The sequence below is a fragment of the Daphnia pulex genome, chromosome 9, assembly GCF_021134715.1.
Source record: "Daphnia pulex isolate KAP4 chromosome 9, ASM2113471v1".
Lineage (NCBI taxonomy): Eukaryota > Metazoa > Arthropoda > Branchiopoda > Diplostraca > Daphniidae > Daphnia > Daphnia pulex.
The window spans coordinates 2,377,675-2,397,742 of NC_060025.1; the positions used below are offsets into that span (position 1 = coordinate 2,377,675).

The window sequence follows — 20,068 nt, forward strand, 5'->3', positions numbered from 1 at the left end:
CGTTCGACGAGCTGGAGAGAAATAGAGGAGCCTCCCGGTTAACAAAAAAGAAGAAGAAGTCGAAAAATAAGGGTGAAAGATGTATCAAGTCCCCGTTTCCCAAACTCAACAATGGGGGTAGCCCGCAGTGGGTTGCGTTGCGTGTTCAATCTTTTTCTCGTTGCAGGTCTTATCCTAGACTCGTATATCTATCTACATATCGGATGGGAAATCTCTTTGAACTTCTCGGGGACAAGACCACGAAAAGAAAAGAATCCCTCTCCCCTGTCCTTTCATATATCCTGGAACTTTTTCTCTCTTTCTCGCTCGGGTTGTTGGGGATCTTTTGGTTATTTGTGCCTCCATCGATCCGCCGCCTTTTCTCTCTCTCTCTCCGCCAGCAGCTTGCAATCTCTGAATTATTCGACTGTTTGACTTGACTTTTCTTTTCTCTTTCTGTCGTTCCGGATGGAATAATCCGGAAAAAAAAGATCGGCTCGTTCTTCATGATCAACCTGTGCCTGGTGGTGATAGCGACGCAGTTCTCCGAGACCAAGAAACGGGAAATGGAGCGGATGCGGCTGGAACGGGCTCGTTACCAATCGACGTCGACGCTGGCCAGCACGTCGGCCAGCGAGTCGACGTCGTGCTACCGCCAAATCATCAAGTACATCGCCCACTTGTGGCGGAGGAGCAAGCGGCGCATACTCCGCCGCTACCGGGCCTACCGCAGCCGGAAGAAGTTGCAACAGCAGCAGATGCAGCTCCAGCACCAGCAGCACGGCAAGCAGCAGCCGGTGACGCATTCGCTCAGTTTGAGGACGAGACGGAAACAGCAGCAATCGCGGAGGCGGAAGAGGAGGAGGAGGCGGAGCAGGCATCCGCATCCCCAATGCCCCCAACATGGCGTCGTCGCCCAACAACAACAACAACAGGACAACCAATTACGGAGAAACAGTCCGTTTTCCAGCAGTTTGCGAGTCCCTTCCGTCAGCTCGCAGGTAGCGCTGCGAATCAACGACGGGCCGGCCTCCAATGTCGAGTCACCCGTGCCCATTCTCTCGATTGGCCGGCGGGCCAGCGTGGCCGTCTCCATCGACCACCAGCAGCAGCAACGATCCTCTCCATTCCTCTCGCCCAGAGGTGAATATAATTGTTGAACGGCCTGAATTTGCATGCATACAGCCTATTGATTAACCAACGTCGTGTGTGTGTGTTTATTTTTCGCAAGGATCGTTGGCGTTGGCCGATGACTCGTCGGATTCCTCGCAGTTGCTGACGCCGAGGACGCCCAGACGTCGCCGGAGCAGCGTCATGTTCAGCAACGTGGTGGTGGAGCATGGATTGAGCAACAGCGCGGCTGACGTCAACGTCTGCTGGAACGAGAAAACGACCCAGACGGGACAAACGGGCGGCGGTTTCAACTGCGAACTTGTCGTTTGTTCTCCCGGCGGAATAACTCACCCGCCGGCTGGTTCCTCGAATCCTTCGTCTCCGCTGTCGCTGAACCGCAAATCTTTACTGAGACAAAGGAAATCCAGCAATGCGGACGAACAACGTCTACCCAGTCCCGGTCTAATGGCCGGTGGCGTAACGACGACGACGACAACCACCGCCGCCGCCACTTCACCGCAAGTCCCGAACGGGGCCGGTTTAACCTGCCAAGAATTGCTGGCTCTTAGCGGAGCCCTAGGGGCTGCACTTCCCACTCCTTTAGCGTTGCCCAACTATCCATCAGTGGATGATCCAGCCTCACCGCAGTTATCATCGACGGCGGTGGCGGCCATGGCCGTTTCTCCCACCGTGACATCATCCAAGCATAGCAACAATAATAAATGCAATAACCAGCTATTGGCACCGCCGGGCATGATGCCCATTCTACCAACGTTAGCCATGTCACTTTGGCCGGAACCTTTCCAAGGTAACAAGAAAATAATTTTCTTTCTTTTTTTCTTTTTTTTTTGGACGATAGAAGAAATTGGAAGTAGAAAATAGTTTTAAAAAAGGTAACGCCGGAAACTGTTTCCATGTCAATTTTCGCTTTCCCGCCTTTTTTATTTTGAATTTTTCACGACAAGCAATTTTAAACGATTTTTTTTTGTGGGGGTTCTTGCCCGGCAATTGCATCCGTCGCTGCTCATACTTTTGGGCGTGCCGTTTCTTTAATGGACTCGGGTGAAACTTTTTTTTTCTTCTTCTTGTGTTTTCTATTTGGGATGAAACATTGTCGTCATCGCTGCGAGTTGGGCGATAGAAGTCTACAAAAGTTTCCATCGACATGTGAAATTCCAAAAGTTTGTGAGTCTCTCGCTAGCGAAAGATGTGGAAAGAGCAAAGCGACCTTTGCCGCTCGCGGCGGATGGGCCATCCATTCATCCATCCGCACAGCAGCAGCAGCATCAGCAGTCGGTGATATCGACATACTTTTGTAATGAAGAGCATTTCCAGAGATTGTTGGTAACTTTGGCGCAGCGGAATCCAAAAGGAGAAGAAGATTAAAGACTCAGACTATTCCATTGTCGGTTTCGACAAAGAGCCTTTAATTCCGGCGGATTGGCATTTCTCTATCCCATTTCGCCGGCTGAGACAAAAGAGTCTCTTTTTGTTTAATAATCAAATTTTCCTTTCAAAATTGAAAAGGTCGATTTTTTAACGTCAGAAGGATCTACACCAGAAGTAGATATTCTTTGCTTACAATAGAATGTCGTTAAAAAGTCGAATAAAAGGGGGAAGCATAGCTACTCTGGGATCGGATGTTTTTACTGCCGGCTGTCCCATTATTTGCTATTTTGGTTACGTGACAAAGAAAGTCAAAAGTGTCGTAATAACAGGAGTGCGTCTATACTCGCCGCCAGCCAGTCAGCAGCTAATACTGTGGGGAAATCATGGAATATGCAGTTTTGTTTGTCGTGTCGATTTTCGCCTCGCCGTCTAACGAGCAGCTGATCCAGCGGAACGAATTGCGCACGAATCGCCCCGGTAACGACACGAACTAATCGAATTCTTCGTTGTCGACGTTGTTGCCTTGCTAATTGAACTCCCACCGACGCTGCTGCAACAGTTGACGTTCCTTTTTTTCTTCACGTTTGTGTGTTTTTTTTTCCTGTTAACGGTCGATAATCTTTACCATTGATACTTGATTACACGCAGGAGCGGCCAGGAGCGGGAACGATCACTGGACGACGGTGGCGTGCAGCAGGAAACCGACGGAAACGGACGTGACAGCCGTCGAGGTGGAGACGGACAACAAAGACAACCAGGACGATTGCTGTTGCTGCTGTTCGTCTGACGAGGATTCAGGATCGGACGAGGATTCGGGATCGGACGAGGAGGGGAACGAAGAGGAGGAGGAGGAAGAAGAAGACTATTATTACGAAGGAGACGAGGAACAGCCGGGAGCGACGGCGGTCGAAGTGTCGGAGCATCGCCGCTCGCCCATCGCCCGCTACTTTTCACTCGTCAAGAAATATTACAAAACGTTCCAGCGGAGCGTCAAAGCCCTCGTCGAGCACAAATACTTCCAGCAGGGACTTTTAGGAGCCATTCTTATCAACACGCTCAGCATGGGCATCGAATATCACAACCAGGTATGTGTGCATCGGCCTTTCCAGTTTTTTCCCTCCTTTTTCATTTATTATTTCGGGTTGACGTAACAGCACCAAAAAGGGGGTGGAATAAGACACTTTATTTTTGTTGGCAGTAAAGAAGCAAGTCTAAAAGTCGGTGTCTATCGCGTGATCCGCTTGGCCGATTGTCGATAAAAGTGTACACACAGGCTTCCCGTGTTTGTCCTGTGTATGATGGAGTTGTGGCTTAATCTTTGAACGGTCTAAATCCTTGGCCGATGGATTGATGCGTCGGGCTTCTTTTCCATCCCTGCTGGCCCGTTTCACACACACACACGGGGACTCTTTTTTTTTTCCTTCTCGATTCAGCCAAAGGAAAGGCGAGATTGAAAGGAAGAAAATAAAAGTTGTGTGTGGCCATTGATTTTATTTGATTTCTTCTTCTCCTCCTTTATCCCGCCATGTATTTTTGCGCTCAACGGCGGAAATGGTTCCTCCATCCAGTTTCCCATTTTCTCGATTCACTTATTCAACACACACTGGCGAAGATAACGTACATGTACAATTTGGATTTCTTCCGACCCAAAACTCGACGTCCATTTCTTATATCTACTGGCGGAGAGGGGGGAGGGGGGGAGGGTTGACGGGGATGGTAGTGGTGGCCATTCGGCGCTATCAAACCAACTCGACCGGATGACGTTTCCCCTACTTTATTACACTCCCCGTTTCTTTTCCATGTCCTTTTTTTTTCTTATTTTATTTATATATGTATTTATGTCAGTTGCATTTTGATTGAGTTTTTTGCTTTTATGGACTGTGTGTGTGTTCCTTTTTTTTTATACATTTTTATTTGACTTCATGGACTCAAATAGCCGGAAGAATTGACGCTGACGGTCGAATTCAGCAACGTCGTTTTCTCTGCCATCTTCGCCATTGAGATGTTGCTCAAAGTCATCGCCGAGGGTCCGCTCAACTACGTCGGCAACGGATTCAACGTTTTCGACGGAGTCATCGTCATCCTCAGGTATGCAAATATTTTCCCCTCCCCCCTTCTCCACATTTTTGCGCAAATTGAATATTGAATATTGTTCTATTTTTTCATTTTGATTTAGTTTGGTGGAAGTCTTTCAGAGCTTCAATCGGTTCGAAGGGGACGACGGTGGCAGTTCGGGCCTGTCTGTTTTGCGAACGTTCCGTCTCTTGCGCATTTTGAAGCTGGTCCGCTTCATGCCCAACTTGCGCCGCCAATTGATCGTCATGTTGCGCACCATGGACAACGTGGCCGTCTTCTTCGCCTTGCTCCTTCTCTTCATTTTCATATTCAGGTACAATATTGACGTTTAGCGGTCCGGTTTTCTATCTAAATTAAAAATATTTTCGCCGCTCGTCGTGTTGCGTGTTGTATCATCTCCCTCTCTCTCTGAGCCACACAAAAGCTCCTTATATATATATATCTACATGTGTGTGAACAACTTGTACCACTACCGCGTAACGTACACACATCAAAGGAGAGAGAGAGAGAGGAGTTTTGGGTTATTATCAGTCGGCCAGGTTCTAGGTACAGTTCCGCTCGTTTCTCCCACGTATCGATCCGCCTTCATTGCAGCACCCCCCTAAAGGCTCTCTCCAGTTCTGGGGATGGCTGCCGACTGTCTGTCGTTTTATTCATAAGTTGGCTTGCAGGAAAAAGATGGCCGAAGAGAGAGAGAGAGAGAGAGAGTCTGTATGTATGTGTGTGCAGTCAGTCGATTTTGTAGGTTACACTGTTGTGCCCGGCCAGGAGCCGGGGTAGTAGCCCACAGTCATACGAAAGGAATGAAAGAAGTATATTGAGACATCCATAATGGATAGAACTCCCCGAGTGTAGTGGTGGTAGTAGTACTAGCAAGCAGCAGCAGCAGCAGCGGAGAGCTTTGAAAGAGGTGGGAGAGACGTCCGCTGGGCTGGATGCGTTGCGAGCATGGCGGATGACGACGACTTTTATATAGTGCAAGTCCCTAATGCCCCGACGCGGTCGTCGGAGATCATTCAGCGCATTTTCTCCGGGGCTCTGGAATATTTGACGACGTCGATTCATATGCTATTTATGTTGGTGTTTTCTGATTGTTTTTGTCTTTTTTCTTTCCCGCTATTTTTTGGTTGTCTTTCTTCTTCATCTTCTTCTACTTTGAAATTGTTTTGCCATCCGATTGCGGACGGAAATCAAACCCAATCGGCACAAACAGCATTCTGGGCATGAACTTGTTCGGATGCAAATTTTGTCGCAAAACCAGCGACCAATCGACGAGTTGCGACCGTAAAAACTTCGACTCCCTCCTGTGGGCCATAGTGACCGTGTTTCAGGTACATCCAAACCAAAAAACCATCCATCCATCCATCCGTCTCCATTCTTCTTTTACACCCTTTTTCTTCTTCCTTCCCTCCCATTGAATAATGATCCTGTAAATATCTAACGAATGAGCCGAGAAAAACCAACCCAACCTTTTATCTCTTTTCTATCCATTCCGTCCAATGACATCATCAATCGCTTGCATCGATCCGTTTCACTCCTCCCTCCCTCCATCCCCCCTCCCAACTCCCCGTACAGTAGAGAGAAAGTTGGATGACTTTTGAATTATTTGATTGCCAAATGACTTTGATCACTCCCTCTCGCCCTATATAGTTCAACCATCACTACCCACGGCCACCATCCACAATATCTAGAAAAGACATAGACATAGATCAGAAAAACCCAGCACCACCAAACTTTCTACTACTTCTTCTTCTTCTTCTTCTTCTTGGCATTTTCTGCTGCTGCAACGGCAGACCCCCCTCAATTAGCTAATTAGATACCTCCTTTAGAAGTCGCTCCCCGGTGCAGCAAAGGAAATCGCATCCTTATGTTCCGTCTACCGCGTCTAACATAGATTATTGCCAAACGGCTGCTACCTGCCCTCCCTCGTGCTCTTCCAGCATCCCTCCTCCCTTATAGCTCTATGGCTGTATATATATATTTATATACACTACGCTTTCTTCCTTCTTATATTATATATACACACACGTCCGTATTTTTTCCTTTTTTTTTTTCTTTTTCTTTCTTCTGTCTGGTTCCTTACCACTTAACGTCGCTGCTGTATAGGCTCATTATTAACCCCCCAGGCTTCTAACTGGCTGACTTCTTCCATCTAGTAGCCGGGTTGTGCTGCTGTGCCTATTTTTCTTTTTCTTTCTTCCCTCCTTTTAGAAATAGATGACGATGTGTGACGTTTCCATTCGTAATAATCGCTCTGCCGAAACGGCCGTTCCAATTGATCGTCCGTTCAAATAGGCGCTGAAATCAACTTGTTACAGATCGATGGCCGCGCGCACAGGATATTAGTCGATCAGATATAGAGAGGACTTGCCCGCCCGTCATATCTTCTGGTGAATTCATCGCGACACGGGTCGTTTGACATCCAAAGACACAGCCAGTTGGAGGAGAAGGAGTACGCCAAACTCTGGGTGGATGGGGGGGCTCGACTAATTATGTCTGCAATCTCTTACTACTTCTTCTTCTTGCGACTTTTGCTTCATCTACCATTTTTGGCTTTTAGTATTTGATGTCGGAAGAAGAAGAGAGAGAAAAGGGAGGAAGAAGAAGAAGAGAGGTCGTCCGGAAAGAGTTATGACGTCGCTGCCAGAAAACGGTCAATAAACCGCGGCTAGAGTAGCGCGATAAAGGAGAGACAGAGTCGAGAGTCTAGACTGATTTATACATATTAGGCGGCTCAATCTAGGACCTCTAAGAAACCCAGGGTGTGTACGTGTGTCGCGGCTCCTGTAACGCAAAGATATCCTTTGATTATTCACCGAGAGAGAGAGAGAGAGAAAGGGGGGGGGGGGAGGAATAGGAGGCTGCAGCAGCTGTCCGGTCTATAGCCCATTTCCCTAGCTACTTGTCTATAAGCTGGCAGTAATGGAGAACTCTTCAATCTCGCACGGCCGACACATCCGCAGAGAGGAGAGCTGATCTGGGCGTCTGGGGAAACTGGGGCGACGAGTCGAGTGTGTCTGTGAGACATGTCAACACCATTGCAGCAGCAGCAGTTGGTCGATGGGTGATGAGTGTGAAAGATAACACCCAAAAAATGAAAAGATCCTTCTCTTTTTTTTATCCCTTATTTCCACTCGAAATAGTGGAAACCCCCTCCCCCCTTCCGTCATCGGCGCTGTGGGACAGACAAATCGTTCGTGTCGTTCCGTCTTCTCCTGATTGCATTTCAACAGCGTCTTTACAATTTCCCCTCGGAATGGAAAAATGGGAGGGTGAAAGAAAACGAAAGAGAAAAAGTGCTCATTCAAATGTTGTCGTGTAGGCGGGATCGAATCAGTCCCCGATAATATCGTCGTCATTACCGAGAAAAGATGATGACGACGACGACGAGTCGTACAGTTCAATATGTTTTTTTTTTTTAATTTTCAAGGAGTTGATGAAATATTCATAAACGGCCACGGACTTTTTTAAAATTTATGTTTTGGCTGCCCGTTCTATTAAATGTGTTCTTTGATTGTACCGTGTCATTAGATGTGTTTTATTTCTTTTTTCTCTTCTTATTTTCGTTTTTCTCTCCTAATTTGTCCAATTTGTTGACGGTCGATGACGCCATGACAGCGTACTAGGCATGTATCTGTTTGGCGGTAAATTTTGCATGCGAGAGGACGGCTCCCGATCTTGCACGTGCTCGGAGATTCTCGACCGGGATCCCGGTTGCGTCTGCGACCGAAAACACTTCAACACTTTGCTTTGGGCTACTGTCACCGTCTTCCAGGCAAGTAGCGTGTCGTACAATTTAACCCGTCAATTGATTATATTAATCTAAAAAAACAAACAAAACATTACACACGATACAGTAATGTTATCCATTCATTAATTAGTAGTGAATTTTTTAAAAACAATTATGACAGCCCAACATTTTTAACATTTATCTTTGACTGCATATTATAAAATAGAGTAGACCCCTCCCCCCCTCAACAGAGATCACTCATGTGTTTAGATATTTCCTTTTACTCTCTCACAGTACATAGTTTTACCGAAATCCTCTCGATGATGTCATTCTTTCGATCCTTATCATTTGTACGTTTGTCTTTTTCCGGGATAAAACCTTGGAACACAAATTCCTTCTTACCCCCCCAGTTAATGAACTTCTTTTAAAATATAAAAAAACATCAAAATCCCTCGCCACCCCTTTTGTGTCCCGTTCCAATTCCGTGCTTCCCCAATCCCGATCCTAGCACATAATTCTTGGCCATTGAATGTGTATAACGCCGCGGTGTCTCTGTGTGTGTGTCTGCTGGCGTGTATAGATCTTGACTCAAGAGGATTGGAATGTCGTCCTCTTCAACGGCATGGAGAAGACGAGCCATTGGGCGGCCCTCTACTTCGTGGCCCTCATGACGTTTGGCAACTACGTCCTCTTCAATCTACTCGTCGCCATTCTCGTCGAAGGTTTCTCCGCCGAGGTACGTAACAACACAATCTATACACGGCTAGCTAGCCTACTCCCTATTTATTGGTGGGCGCGCACCATAACCGTACCCACCACACACGCATTTACATTCGGACTTTCTATTGATTTTCTGTCGCCACACGGCCAACACAACAAAAGAGAAACAATAACCGTCACAATTTCTATTCAACTTTTGTCAAACAAAACAGAAACGAGAAAAAGAAAACGAATTTAACTGATTCGGATTTCACCTGGCATGGTGTGATTACATAAGAAGCTAGCCTATTTTTGATTTGATTTGACATTTGCATGGATCACTTCAATTGGAGAATTGAAATTTAACTCGAGTCTGGAATGCCTAACTAACAAAAAAAACCAACGAAAAAATGGTCCCGGGAACTTTTTTTTGGGTTGGTGGGATTGAAAAGGAATAATGGAGGCTGTCAAGAAAGTGTCATTGTTGTATTTTTGCGGTTACGGTTGTCATCTTGGCCATCACCCATGGGTACTCCCCTCATGGTGAATGTGTGTGTGTGTGTGTAGAGAACGGAGCGATTGGAACGTGAGCAGCGGGAGCAGGCCAGACAGGAGCGTCACGCGGCAAGGGCTTTGGCCACGGCCGCCGCCCTGTCGATCCAGGACGAAGGAACATCCGGCGCCGGCTCTTGTCACGATGAGCAGGCACCCCCTCCGCCTAACGATTCGTCACCTGACTCACCACCTCAAGAGCAGCAGCAGCTCCAACAACAGCACGACAACTACTTTTCGAGATCGTCGGTGACGGAGGAGAGTTGCAGTCCCGTCGGTTACACCCCGTCACCGGTCATCAACAGCGCCGAACTCGCCGACTTGCTACTCGAGGTCCGTCTCGTCTGTGTGTCTGTGTGTTGGCCGCTGTTATATTTTATTTTCCAAAAAAAAAAGACAAATTTTTTTGATACAAGTGGCCTTATAGTCTCTGTAGAACGCTCCCTCCCAACCCCGCGCGCGCGCTTTTTTGATTGACGTTATTATCTCGATCCATTGACAATTCAGGACATGTGCAAGAACGGCTGTGGCACTAGTGAATGGGGGAATTTTTGACGTTTCTCGTTAATGAACTTGACATTTTCTACGACAACGTCAACGGTTCCGCATACATTTGATAACTTTTTTCTTCTTTTTTTTCCACCATCAACCACTTTCACATGTTCTCGAATATCTCCCGCGAGGCGAAAAGAAACACGCATCCTTGCGTTGTATATTCGTGGCTTTATCGTTTATAGTTTGGATAGAGCGAAAAAAAGCTTTTCATGTGACGCATAATACCTAATTTTTTTTTCTAGCCTCTCCCCTTATCCTCAATGTATCCAGTTATCTAATAATCATTACCTCATTAAAGAACCAGACAGAGATGGAAAAGCCCAACACATAAATCAATAAACAAACGGAGGATAAAAAAGACGTTTCCTCCGGCTACCCAAGCCAAAATGTACAGATAGAATAGACCATCACCACCGCATACCATAAAATAAAATAAAAACAACTTCCAATGACGACGGGAAAAAGAAGTTGATATTACCCATAGTTTCTTACCCCCCTTTTTTCTGTGTGTGTGATTTCTTTTTTTTTATTCAACGTCGTAGATTTTTTTGTGTGCTCTGTGTGTTTGCGCGGTGTGCATCATTTTGTTTCTACATGTACACCAACCACATCTTATTTCTGTTCTCCGGCGTGTGTGACTTTGATCGATCTTAATGACCCCATCCTCGCAAAAAGGCCATACAGCATCAATGGTGTGTGTGTGTGTGTATCACATAAAGACGCGAGAGAAGAAGAGTCTAACCGCATGATTGAAATCGATGAGCTGTTTTCTTTTACTTTTCCTTTTTATTTTTGCGGCTCATTTTTCTTTTTTTAGTCGCATGAGGAATGTGCAACAACAACAAATCATGTGAGAATGATGAAGGAGGGGAGGTTGAGTTGTATCCGGCGAAAAAGAAGGAGCGGGATTTCGGTATACACACGAAGCCAACTCTTTTTTTTTTCTTCTTATGTTGTCCATTCCCCCGACTTCATCGTTGGTTGTTTAAACAAACGGGCGCCGTTTTGTACTAACAAACTTTTTTTTCTTTTAAATTCCCGCTTTTTTTTCTTCTTTTTTTTTCTTGTCGATCCTAATCCTCCTGACGCCATCCTCCCCTCCTCCTTCCGGCTGTGTACATATGATGTAGGAGGAGCGCAAACAAGCCAAACTGGCATTGTTGGAGTCTCAACAACAGCGACGTCTTAAGGAGAATTCGTATAATGCCATTCAGGAGCAACAGCGTCGCGAATCCTTGCACAATAAGAGCCAGCTCGACTGCCCCGGAAGCCCGAACCATTACGATCCAAAGTCAAACATCGACAGAGGTTCATTCAAACGTTCGTTCGACACAAACACGTCTTAATTGAAAGAAAAACACTTCAATCATTCTTCTCTTCTCTCTTATTTGTTTCCTTCCGAACAGAAACGATCCTACTCTGTCAGCCGCCGCCGCCTTCCGTTGTCTCTCGACCAGAATTCCAAACGAGGACGGCGATCAATGGATCGGAAAGGATGGAGACGACAGGAGCGTCGTCGTCTTCGCAGCATTTATTGCATCCGTCAGCGGCCGCTCCCATCATCACCCACACGGCGGCCACTCCGCAAGGATCTCCCAACGCCACACTTGATTCCATTTGCAGCCGCAGGGACAGCAGCTCGTCGTCCTGCGTCAGACTGTCTCCCTTGAAGTCGGTCAAGTTGGTGGGAGTGTCCTCGCCGCGGACTTCCGCCGAAACTTCGCCCCTGCACGGCGACGGCATCAATTTGGTGAGTGAAATTGCGGAATCGTAACTTGTTGTAAACTTGTTATCCCCCCCTGACCGCCGGTAAAAAGGACCCTCGACCGCTAATCCTTTGGCACACTGCACACACACACACACAGGGACTTGAGACGCTGAGTTCGCCATCTTTACTGCGGACGCCGAGCAACAGATCGTGTGCCAGCTCGAGATCTTCCCGCCGATCCAGCCTCACCCCAATAATGCCCACTCGAAGTATTCTTAGCCGGAAGAGCAGTCTGGCAGCTCCCTCAGGGTTCGCTTTAGTTTTTCCTTTTATTTCTTCTTCTTTTCCGTATTTGCCACTTGACTGACGACGCCATTTGTCGTTTTCTTTCGCCCCTGTGGGGGGTGGAGTAGAGGTCCGATGATTTCTTCGCCGGAAGAGTCGGCCGACACCAATTCGCTGTTGCCGCTATCTCCCTCGGAGGATCGTGGCGGCGGTGGCAACGGCGTTTTGCGTCAGGGCAGCAAGAAATTGTGGAGGAAACTTTCGTCGCGCGAGACGGGCGGGATGCCTAATGTCGAGTCACAAGCGGATCTGGAAGCCGAGCTGGAAGAGGATCGAAATGCGGGCAATTACAACCTTCTCAACAACCTCAACAACCAACGACAGCCGAGGTACTCGTCAATTTTCTTCCTTTTGTTTTTTAAGAGCTCCAGTCTGAATAATCCTTTGGATTCCTGTGTGCCCAGTTGCAGTAATCACGATCGACTTGCGTGCAACGGCAGCGTCCAGCACGACGGGATCCACCAGCCGTTCAACCGGAAACCGATCCTGTCTCATCAGAACTCGTTTGGCAGTCCGACGACGCTCAGTCCGCAGAATTCCATCCGCAGTAACGGCTCGTCGCCGCGGACTCCATCGCCCGGTTTCAATAACCTGACGGTAAGCCCTTTGCGGATCACTTCAATTACGCGAATACCTATAAACAGCGAATGTCTGGCGTGTCAGCAGCCCAACAACAACAACAACAGCAGCAACTTCAATTTCTCCATCGGGGAGGGACAGACGGGAGCCAACAGCGCCACCACCAAGACGGAAGAGGAAGTAGTGGTGGCCAAGAAACCGTTGATTGTCCGCCTCTATGAGCGTTTCCCGCGGCTCAAGGAGCGCGAAGATTACGCCCTTTTCCTCCTATCGCCGGAAAATTCGTAAGTGGCCCGTTTGTGCATCTGCGCTGAGTTAATTCATTGTAATTGAGAACGATTCTAACGCGTTATTCTCATTTGCGGGGGGCTGGAATCGGCAGCATCCGGCAGTCTTGTGGTAACTTGGTGAGAAAGAGTTGGTTCGACCATTCGATCCTGTTTTTCATCGGATTGAATTGCGTCACGCTGGCCATGGAACGGCCGCTCATTCCTCCCGACTCGTTCGAGCGTGCCTTCCTTTCCCTGTCCAACTATGTCTTCACCTTTGTCTTTGCCATCGAAATGATGTTGAAAGTGCTGGCCGTCGGCATGTTCTACGGCTCCAACGCTTACTTTGATTCCGGATGGAACATCATGGACGGACTGCTTGTGACCGTCTCCATCGTCGATATTCTCATGTCGCTTCTCTCTAGCGGCAGCCCACGCATTTTTGGCATTCTCAGAGTAAGGCGACAATTCCAATTGACAGTTTTTAAAATATCATTCATTTGAACAATTTTGTCATCTTTTTCAGGTCTTCCGGCTGTTGCGATCCTTGAGACCGCTACGTGTCATTAACCGGGCGCCCGGCTTGAAATTGGTGGTTCAAACGTTACTATCTTCGCTGAAGCCCATCGGGAACATTGTGCTCATTTGTTGCACGTTCTTTATCATCTTTGGAATTTTGGGAGTCCAGGTACAGTAAATGCCTTTATAGAGACCTCTGCCGGCCGACTTATTTATTCTTTGCTCTTTGGACAGTTATTCAAAGGCAGTTTCTTCTACTGCGAGGGACCCAACATCCGTTCGGTTCGCAATCGGACCGATTGTCTGGCGGCCGATCCTCGCAATATGTGGGTCAACCGCGCCTACAATTTCGACGACCTGGGACAGGCCTTGATGGCCCTCTTTGTCCTCTCATCCAAAGACGGCTGGGTCAACATCATGTACACTGGGCTGGACGCCGTTGGGGTCGACCAACAGGTTCTGTCTACTCAAAAAATTTGAAAATCAAAAATTGAGAAAATCGATTGACACACTTTTGCGTCTGAATGGCCAGCCGATCGAGAATTACAGCGAGTGGCGCTTGATCTACTTCATCTCGTTTCTGCTGCTGGTCGGCTTCTTCGTGCTCAACATGTTCGTCGGTGTCGTCGTCGAGAACTTTCACCGTTGCCGTGAGGAGCAGGAGAAGGAGGAGCGGGCTCGACGTATGGCCAAGCGGGCGCGCAAAATGGAGAAGAAGCGACGAAGTAAATCGATAACGTTATCTTGCCACATTTTTCTCTAGGCCGCCCAACTTTCCCCGCCATCATTTTTATTTATTAGATAATTAAGCTGGAAAAGATGTGGCGCTTTAGACTTTTGAAATTAATTCGCGGGAGCTGTTCATATATGACACTTCGTTTAATTAAGTTTTTTTTTTTTTTTTTTTTTACTTGAGTGATTCCCTCCCAGCGACCCCGTACGATCCACTTCATTATTTATCTTCCGAGTTGATTTTCATATCTCTAAGAAGTGTGACCAAAAGCCGACTTCACACTTTATTTTTATACATAGCCTAGTCCGCTCTAATCCTTCTCGTTATTTATTACGGCCTACGCCTACTCTCGTTAGCGGCCAACACTTAGACACTTTCGCATTATCGTACTGTTGAATTTCTTATCGGTGTTTAGCTTCTTCGTTCCATAGGACCTTGTTTCCGTTCCACTTCTTTCCTCTTATCTTTACTGACTTAATCTATCGACTGCAGCGTTTTCGTGTCTTTTCATTTCATCTCACCGTAGAATTCTTTCTGTTCTCTATTTTTTTTAGTCTGGTTGGTTTTCATTTGGGTTTATCTTCGTTCAGGTGGCGAAAGGAACCGAATATGTTTTTTCTCCTTTTTTCTTTTTTCCTGTATTATATTATTGAAATGCCATTTTTGTTCAAGTTGGTATTGTAGTCGCACTCAATGACGTCATCGATGGCACTGAACGCGGACCTAAGCCCAGAGCCGTGAAAACGGGTAGGAAATTAGCCATTCCTGACCCACTCACTGTTGTTTTTTTTTTCTTTACCTCTTCTAGCCACATACTAGTCTAGAGATAGCAACAACATAAAACAAAAAAACAAAACAAATCAGCAACATACACAAAACCCACATCCCCCAATCATAAAAAATATTTGCACTGGTGTGATTTTTATTTTTCGCTGGCTTATCAAGATTATTACTTCACACAGCCACCCCTCAAAACACACCCCCCAACATTTATTTATTTATTTATTTATTTTTTTATTGATCCAACTGTGACTGTCGGGATCACTGATAAATCCATTCCAGGAAACAAACATCGCCGACTTGTTTGTTCGCACCCTTGCGACTGTATCTAGTAGCTACATATATAGATACTTCCCTTACTATTATGTGGATTGCCTTTTATCTCATTACCATCAGAATGAATTCGAATTTTTGTAATTCTAGTTACGTATAGTCGACGAGCTGCGGCATGACTTTTCTTTAATGACGCTATCAGAGATTTGACATTAACGGCACGTCGTCACTTCTTTATTAGTAGTAGACGTCATGTATTCTGAATGCCACACACAATTCCATTTTTTTTTCTTTTTACAAATGTATCTCACCACAATCAGTTTTCGTGTGATTTTCAACTTTTTGGCCCTGATTTCCAAGCGGCGATTGGGGAGTCTGCGAGCTTTATTATATACTACATTATTATTAGGCACATGTTTGACAATTTTTTTGCGTGCAGTTTGTGTTTGTCTGTGTGGTTTCGATTGATGATTCCATTCACGACGAATGTTAACTATTTAGTTCAGTCATTTGATTTTCTTTTCTTTTCTTCGCTCGACGTAATAATCCTTCCAGAGATGCGACGGCCACCGTATTACACCAATTATTCACGTTCTCGGCTGCTGATTCACAACGTGGTGACATCTAAATATTTTGACTTGGCCATCGCCGCCGTCATCGGTCTCAATGTCGTCACCATGGCCATGGAATTTTACCTGATGCCGCCTGTAAGTTGATCTTCCCTTATTTTATTATTATTTTTTAATAAGTAACAAACGAAGTTGTTGAAATTGTACACGACGATTTGGAATGCCGTAGGAACTGGAGTCTGCTTTGCGCATTTTCAATTATTTCTTCACGGCCGTCTTCATCATCGAATCCGGTTGCAAAGTGGTGGCCCTGGGAGTGAGACGGTACATCAAGGACCGCTGGAATCAGCTGGACGTTTCCATCGTCATCCTGTCCATTGGTGGCATCGTTTTAGAGGAAATGAAATCCGATTTAATTCCAATCAATCCCACCATCATTCGCGTCATGCGAGTCCTTCGGATAGCCAGAGGTGAACTAAACAAAAAACAAATTATAATTTCATTTAAATACGATTAACATTGTCTCTCCGTTCTTACTTTAGTTTTGAAATTGCTGAAGATGGCCAAAGGAATCCGTTCTTTGCTGGACACGGTGATGCAAGCCCTGCCGCAAGTTGGCAATCTCGGTCTCTTATTCTACTTGCTCTTCTTCATATTCGCCGCCCTCGGAGTCGAATTGTTTGGTCGACTGGGTAAATATTACAAGCAGAACAAAAAATTAACGAGCCCCCCGGCCAACCGGAATGAAATGTTTCGTGTGTTTTATCGCCATGTTCCGCCTGTCAAGAGTGCGACGACGACCATCCGTGCCAGGGACTGGGCGAGCACGCTCACTTTGCCAACTTTGGAATTGCTTTCTTGACGCTGTTCCGGGTGGCCACGGGCGACAATTGGAACGGCATCATGAAGGACACGCTGCGGGAGAACTGCGATCACTCGGCCGATTGCATCAAGAACTGCTGCGTGTCCCGCATCATCGCTCCCATCTTTTTCGTCATCTTCGTCCTGATGGCCCAGTTCGTCCTGGTCAACGTCGTCGTCGCCGTTCTCATGAAACACCTAGAGGAATCGCACAAACAGGTAACGCAACCTTTACCCCGCTCACTCCTAAATGGAAAATACCCCATTCACTTAATTGATCCCTGAATCCTTCCACCGATTTACCGACTCATCACCCAAATCTCAAACCAGCTATTAAATGAAACCCCAAAAATCGTATCCATTAATCTAATATTGATAAAAAAAAGTTAACCAAAATCAAAACAAATATTTAAAACAAATTACCATTGTAAGAATGTCAGTTAGAGGAGGTAACCAAATTTGAGAACTTGCAAGAGGGATGAATTTATTATTAGACGGATCGTGCAATAAGTTCCCTACGTGTGTGTGTGTGTGTGTGTGTGTGTTCAGACGGCGGAAGAAAAGATTCAGACGCCGACAACCGAGACGGAGGGCGATACGGAGGGCGATACGGACGATGATGCTTTGGTGGAAGAGGTGCGAGAAACCAATGCCTATCCGATGATAACGTTGAGTGTGGACAGTGAGACGGAGGCTGAAGTCAGAGAAGAAGAAGATGTCAAAGAAGAGGAAAATCCAACAACGGCATCTTCAGTCTGCAGTCCTTGACGGCGGTGGGGGTAGGAGGGAAAGAAACGACCGCCATTGTGTGCTGGAAAAGTCTCTTTTTGGGGGAAAACAAAACAAAAAAAAACAAAAAAAAAAATAACTCGACGACCTCACGCTCGGTTATGATATCAATCATCACATGAGTCCAAATGCAACCAGGAAAAATCGATGGATATAACCCCCCTCGAAGGAAACAAGTTTCGCTTGAAACCCACAAGTCTAGAGCGTAAGCAATCGATTTGGCAAGGCAGCACCAACCGCAGTTCGATCACACACTTTTTTTTTGTTAGACTCTCTAATATAATTCTCTTACAATTTAACCATCACGTTTGATAACAACACCCTTCTTTTTACATGATATAGTTTTATTACTTTTTAATAACTGGATTATTTTTTTACCTTTTTTTTTCTCTCTTTTTCGGCATTTGATATTTGATTTCCCCGAGCCTCAATAACAACCCCGACCGAACACCAAAAAGAAATTCAGATTTTACAAAAAGAGTGTTATCCTGCTGATGTGGCTGTTCCATTTGTGCATGTTTGGGATTGGAATGACAACCGCAAAAATCTATAGAGAGAGTCGATCGGAAACTAAACATTGCCTGGTAGATCCACCCAGGAGACTGCTGATAGTATGTTTCAAAGAAACCCCACAGAATAAAAAAAAGAGCCCCCGACACCCCCTTTCGTGTGATCCCTGTTATCTTGGTTGAATTGAAATTGATGGATGTATTTCTCTTCTCTTCTCCTACATGTATGGACGCGACAGATGGAAGACGACATGGAGATGGAGATGCAACTGGCGGAAGAGTTTGCACCGCTGCCGACCGCCGACGACGAGACGAGGAAAGTCAACGACGAGATGGAAGAACTGGAACTGACTCACACGGTTGGATCATTGCCGCAGTAGCAGAGAGCTCCCTCACCCCCCCTGCTCTCATCGAAAACTCCCCCTCCAAATTTAGAAAGTTACGTGAATTTTTTTTATTCTTTTCTCTCGTCCCATAGTTACTATTCAAATGATATGATACCATAAAGGATATCCGCGAGTCTTTTCTTGTGAAAATCGACTCGTGGATTTTTAGAATTTTTTTAAAATCGTCGCCCCCCACATTGACGAATCGGGGCGATTTGCGTCTTAAAAATTGAAACTACATATTCTGCCGCGTACCTGTTTTGAAATGCAGCAGGTATCGAGCATAGGAATAGAGTCACCACCTTTTTCTTCCCTTGTAGTCTGAAAAATGTGTATTGGTTCGTTTGTTTTTTGTTTGGTGTCGCCCACTGAGAAACTGCGAGAGCCAAGACCCTCCCTTTTTTTTTACGTCAATCTCTACTTGAAAAGAAAACCAAAAGATGATCGGGTTTATTAGGTCATCGTCGTCATCTTTTCGTTAACAATATCGGAAAGCACTTGAGCGCCTTCTCATTCCTCTGTGTAATGATCCACATGTCCTCCTGCACCTGCAGCTCCTTCCATCCAAGACCACCAACTTTTGATTTTTTCTTATTCCCTCGAATTTCTTGCTTTTTATTTTTGGGCCAATTACGAAACGAAAAAGTTCAGTCTCACACTCATGATCACACCTGACCGTCTCACCGTAACTATACCGTGACTATGTGTGCGTAGAGAGCAGCGATTTCGTCGTCAGCGGGGAAAATGGGAAAAGTTATTTCTTCTTCAAATTGTTTTTTTGTTTTTTATTTTTCAATTCTCTCATCTATTTCTCTAGTGTAAAATGAACCTAACCAAAAGGAGCGGATACGGTTTTTTGGGGGAATATATATAATTGTTTTCATGATAGTTTGTTATGCCGTTTACAAGAAATTGAAAATTTTTCGGGAGGATTGTATTCGAGTTGATAGCAATACCTTATTATACACACCTTATTCAATGAAAAATGAACAGACGATATGACACCTTATATACACCCACTATACACCCTACAGTATACACTCAAAAGACCTCCCGAATTCTGTACTATTGTAATCTCCTCTTATATAAATGCCCTTGTAAAGTGACGCCGTGTTACAACAAAAAAAAAATATTTCGTTTCCGTTTCATTCGATTTATTTAGTATGATTTTATTTGTATTTTTTTTTTACGTTTGGAAAAAATTCTACGTTGGTTTTTAGTTTATTTGCGCCGTTATCACGATCGTGCGATAAGCGAATTTAACTTGGGTTTTAGATTTGAAATTTAAAAATGTTGTTCAGCTGCGCTTTGAAATCGCCTTACACCTCGTATGGTTGAGTAGTAGTGTTATCGCATCGTAGACGTGACGAACAATCGAACGATTTTATTTCACCGTTCAAACAGCTATCGACAATATCACTGAAAAAATAAGAAAAAATCTTTCCATGGGAAATATGATTTCTCATAAGTTTCTCGATGAATTTTCGACTCATGCTGTTTCCGTTTGATGGCATTTTCCGACTCCCACCTAAAAAGTGGAGTTGACAGGATCGGAGTGATACGAGAGAAACAGCTGGGTTTTAGCCTAAGCTATAAAATGCCGTGGCGCAATATTCCTGTGGGTTTGGCACGATGTCACGAAACCTTTTCAACAC

General features: G+C 45.6%; 1 protein-coding gene across 17 annotated transcripts in view; it reads left to right on the forward strand.

The window, feature by feature from the left end:
- The window catches only part of LOC124203207 (voltage-dependent T-type calcium channel subunit alpha-1G-like), a 34,847-nt gene extending 15,286 nt beyond the window's left edge, over window positions 1-19,561 (forward strand). For 3 of the 17 annotated variants that reach the window (XM_046599886.1, XM_046599884.1, XM_046599889.1), the window contains 24 exons: window positions 471-1,122; window positions 1,211-1,900; window positions 3,130-3,566; window positions 4,418-4,569; window positions 4,658-4,870; window positions 8,176-8,332; window positions 8,868-9,023; window positions 9,554-9,871; window positions 11,224-11,413; window positions 11,500-11,843; window positions 11,959-12,110; window positions 12,215-12,475; window positions 12,551-12,743; window positions 12,810-13,009; window positions 13,108-13,450; window positions 13,521-13,682; window positions 13,748-13,969; window positions 14,046-14,238; window positions 14,919-14,993; window positions 15,855-16,006; window positions 16,098-16,338; window positions 16,411-16,560; window positions 16,656-16,948; window positions 17,279-17,723. In XM_046599886.1, coding sequence (XP_046455842.1) covers window positions 471-1,122; window positions 1,211-1,900; window positions 3,130-3,566; window positions 4,418-4,569; window positions 4,658-4,870; window positions 8,176-8,332; window positions 8,868-9,023; window positions 9,554-9,871; window positions 11,224-11,413; window positions 11,500-11,843; window positions 11,959-12,110; window positions 12,215-12,475; window positions 12,551-12,743; window positions 12,810-13,009; window positions 13,108-13,450; window positions 13,521-13,682; window positions 13,748-13,969; window positions 14,046-14,238; window positions 14,919-14,993; window positions 15,855-16,006; window positions 16,098-16,338; window positions 16,411-16,560; window positions 16,656-16,948; window positions 17,279-17,497 — 6,165 coding nt within the window. In that variant the 3' untranslated portion in view covers window positions 17,498-17,723. Of the gene's footprint in view, window positions 1-470; window positions 1,123-1,210; window positions 1,901-3,129; window positions 3,567-4,417; window positions 4,570-4,657; window positions 4,871-5,770; window positions 5,889-8,175; window positions 8,333-8,867; window positions 9,024-9,553; window positions 9,872-11,223; window positions 11,414-11,499; window positions 11,844-11,958; window positions 12,111-12,214; window positions 12,476-12,550; window positions 12,744-12,809; window positions 13,010-13,107; window positions 13,451-13,520; window positions 13,683-13,747; window positions 13,970-14,045; window positions 14,239-14,918; window positions 14,994-15,854; window positions 16,007-16,097; window positions 16,339-16,410; window positions 16,561-16,655; window positions 16,949-17,278; window positions 17,724-18,266 lie in introns of those variants that run through there. The other 14 variants (XM_046599899.1, XM_046599895.1, XM_046599900.1 and 11 more) reach the window with 12 other exon arrangements.
- Window positions 19,562-20,068: the final 507 nt, after the last annotated feature.